Source organism: Hipposideros armiger, unplaced genomic scaffold (genome assembly GCF_001890085.2).
Source record: "Hipposideros armiger isolate ML-2016 unplaced genomic scaffold, ASM189008v1 scaffold_93, whole genome shotgun sequence".
Lineage (NCBI taxonomy): Eukaryota > Metazoa > Chordata > Mammalia > Chiroptera > Hipposideridae > Hipposideros > Hipposideros armiger.
Window position 1 is genome coordinate 2,088,983 of NW_017731443.1, and position 3,772 is coordinate 2,092,754.

The following is a 3,772-nucleotide window of genomic DNA, read 5'->3' on the forward strand; positions in this document are numbered from 1 at the left end:
CAGTGAAGCAACGTCCTCCACAACTAGACTGAAGAACAAAAGGACAGCAACTTGTCTGTTCCCCTTCCCCCAATTCCCCAGTGCTGTTCCTATCCTCCAAGTCCCCAATAAAAATCTTTAAAAAAAAAGAAATACTTTGTAGTCCTTTTCTTGTGTCTTGGCTTCTAATATCTGCAGTGTCCAGGCTTTCTTACCTCCGTGCGTCTTGGGAGCCACTCATAGAGCACTCAGGGGGATCGCATCTAGATTCCGGCCACCTGACCCTTGTGGATTTCTCCAGCCTTCTCCATCTTCTGTTCCAGCCTCAAAGGCACCCTCCCCTCTGGCCTTTCTGTAGGCAGCAGTTTCTCTACTAGTAACACACATGCGAGGTCTATTCTGGAAACATAGTTCTAAACCCTCCTAGGATTAACTCATTCAACACCCATTTTAGTATAATACCCATTTTACAGATGAAGCAACAGAAGAGATTAAATAACATTCCAAGGTCACACAAGAACCTGGAATTTGCACTAAAACTGTCTGGCAACAGAGACCAAGATTTAATCATTACTGTAGGCTCTTTCCAATAATCCCCTTCCTCATAGATCCTGCCCCCCAATTCTCATGGGCAAACTTGACATTGTTCAAAGCCCACTTCAAATGTCACCTCCTCTGGAAAGCCTTCTCTGCCCCTCATTAACAAATATACTGGGGTTTTTTTGGGGAGAGGGGGTTCTATTATAATAATTACATTATATTTGATTGCAGCCCAAGGCAAGGATCAAATCTTATTCCTAAACAGACCTGGCCCTGCAAGCAATTCTAGATTGAGTATAGAGCTGTTTTCCATTTGAGCTTTTTTCATCCAATAGGCTCCTAGCCCTCTTCTAAGGGCTGCATTTACCTAATCTTATTCAATCCCATTTACACTGTGTAGATCTCATCATCCATAGATGATGTTATAAGGAAAATGGCTCGGGATGACTACAGAATGTGTGCTCATGGGTCTCAACTGCTGATACCTAAACCTGGCAGAGCCCCCCTCCCCCGAACTTCTTCCTTACCCCTTCCTTGGGTCAAGGAGCCAGGCCAAGGCCTAAGCATAGTTAGTGTCCTGTGGACATGAGTTTATTAGAGGGGTCAAAGTCAGAGTGGGAAGTTTCAGGTTGGGAGGAGGGGGCAGGGGGTTTGGGCAGCACGGCCAGCCTGAAGCCAAGACAGGAGGCTAGGGGGGCCACAGCCAGTAGCGCGTCAGTTCGATGGGCAAGCAGGTGGGATGTTCTTCACCCTGAGAGTTCAATGCCTAGGGCATCGACGCAGGCTTTGGGAGGACTGGGGGAAGAAGGACAGAGAGAGGCTCAGAGAGGTAACTTGCCAAACTCACACAGCGAGGAGGTGGCAGAGCTGGGACATGTGCCCAGGCCCGCTGGCCCCAGGCCCCTCGTCTCTTCCTCCCATTCTGTCAGGACCCACACCTGCCTCCCTGGCTCCCAAGCCCACCCTCCAGCTTCTGTCCCCAACTTACTGTGGAGGGTGTAGGTGCCTGGCTCCAGATGCAGCTGGGGGGGCAAGACCAGGAGGAAGCCCCCACCCCAGGGGTCTTCAGCCACTGAGGGACAAGTGTGGGAAGGAGGGTGATACCAGTCAGGGTTTGAGGAAGGGCACTTGGTTAAGACAGGCAAGGGGCAGGGTTGGTGGCAGCAGTGGCTACAGAGAGGGGGCAAGCCACAGAGGGAACAGTGGGGTGGTGAGAGGCCAGGGCCCCGGGGGAGGGGGACCTGGGCCTTCAGGCAGCTCCTCTGAGCCCCACCATGGTGGGGGCGCCTCTCCCGAGTCCAGGCCCAGTGGGAGGGCTCCTTGGCTATGACCTGGCATGAGTAGAGCGAATGGTAAATGGGGGTGGGAGGTCCAGCCTCTTTCCCCGACCCAAGGATGCCAGCGGGGCTTCACCTCCTCACAGCATTGGCGGCTCACGAAAGCCCGGAAGCCCATCCGTGCCCACAGCTTGTCCCTCTGACGCAGGAAGTCCACCACCTGATGATGCCAATCTTTGCCCAGGGCCCAGGGAAAAATCACACATTTGGCTTCTTCCAGGTCCTCCTCCATGTCATTTGCAAGGTACCTGACCACAGAGGTGGCGGGGGAGGGGGGGAGCAGAGGCTATAGATAGCTGCCCTGCCCCATCCTACAACTTGGAGCAAGAGTCTCCGCCACCAGCCCAGACACTCACAGTGCCAAGAACAGGTTGCTGCGGGTGTACTCGCTGAGCTTCAGGTTGGCGCGCCGGAAGTAGACCAGCACTATGGCCAGGAGATACTGTGATACAGAAAGGGGGAGAGGTTAGAGTTAGGCACCGGGGACAGGGGACTGTGCCAGGCCCATTTGCACTCAAGGAAGTTCTGATAGGGGTTAGATAAACTGGGATAAAACGGTGGGGGGAGGCCTGCAGAGACAAAGGTTGAAAAGAAAGGCGCCCCCTCCACCGGACAGGGGACCCAGTGAATTAGCAGCATACAAGTCCCACAAATTCAACCTTCTCCAAGCGACCCCAACCTCTACCCACACTGTGTCCCCTTACCTTATCTGATATCTGGAAACAGGGATCTCTGGAGAGGAATTCCTGAAGGGAACTGTGCTCTGGGGTAGAGAAGAGAAACCGGGTTACCACCTGCCTCCCACTAGACAAGAGTGGCATCAGACACTCCAAGACCCAAGCCTATACCAAATCCACTTTCTGACATGAACCCCCACCTCCCACAACTGTGAAGCCAGAGTCACCTGGGAAGGGAAGGGACAGAGACTTCAGACGCATGCATGGGCAGGCTGAGATCCTACCCCTCAGGTCTGTTGCAAACTTGGTCCTTTTACAGCCCCTCCCATGCCAACCCCCAAGTAGACTCACCCAGAAGGCCGAGGAAGGCCTGGAGCTCCTGGTGCTGGCGGGAATGGAGAGACCCACTGCCACCACCTTCATGGCTCCAGCCCCACAGTTTCACTTGGGTGACAACCACTTGGGCAAGGTCTTGGGCTTCACTCATCTCATGGGGGATGGGGACAGGTGGGGTGGGGTGGGGGCGGGTGACCTGTAAAGAAAGCAGCCCCAGGACTTATTCTCTTTTCCCTCCCTCCTCCACACGTCAAGGGGTTGGTGAGGCTGGTCTGACAGAGGCCCTCCAGAAGGTGGAGAGGTTGGGGTAGAGACTCAGGAGCTCTGAACAGAAGGAAACTGGGAGGCCTGTGGGGTGGGGAGGCCAGAAAAGCAGCCTGCATCCTGAGGCTGCAGCTATTCACATCCCCCTCCTCCTGGCACTCCAGGCCAGGCCAGCGAGTAAGCAACAGGCACCACTGAGGACATCCTAAGTGCCTGGAGCTGTGCTAAATGCTTTCAAGGCATCATCGTATTTACCTACCTGGTAGGTAGGTAAAACCGAAGAACCATTTTGCAAACACAGAAACAAGCGCGGAAGACTCACAACCACCTAAAAGTGGAGTCTGTCTGACCTCCAAAACCAAAGAGTTCATTGCTCCTCTTGCTCCCCAACTCATAACCACCCGCTCCCCACGCCCCAAAGTGGCAGGCTTGACAGGACTACCAACCTCTTACTTCACAGAGGGGAAACTGAAGCCCAGAGAGAAGAATGGTATCAATGTGTTTAGAGCAAGCTGAGGTGGGAGCACCTCAAACATTTTAAACTACAGAGACACGCCACCTAAGGGCCTCAGGAGAAGGTGCCGTCTGCCTACCACCCCGTAGTCAACCTGGGGGCCTTCATCTAGGATCCCACAAGCA

At 53.9% G+C, this 3,772-nt stretch overlaps 1 protein-coding gene across 1 annotated transcript; it reads right to left on the bottom strand.

Annotated features, from left to right (window-relative positions):
- Nucleotides 1–833: 833 nt before the first annotated feature.
- On the bottom strand, nt 834–3,044 carry SPDYC (speedy/RINGO cell cycle regulator family member C). The gene is made up of 6 exons (XM_019645205.1): nt 2,885–3,044; nt 2,561–2,619; nt 2,213–2,298; nt 1,933–2,104; nt 1,508–1,850; nt 834–1,314 (listed from the first exon to the last, which is right to left on the bottom strand). Exons 1-6 carry the CDS (start codon nt 3,018–3,020, stop codon nt 1,286–1,288), a joined length of 825 nt encoding a protein of 274 aa, XP_019500750.1. The 5' UTR covers nt 3,021–3,044; the 3' UTR covers nt 834–1,285.
- Between the last annotated feature and the right edge of the window lie 728 nt (nt 3,045–3,772).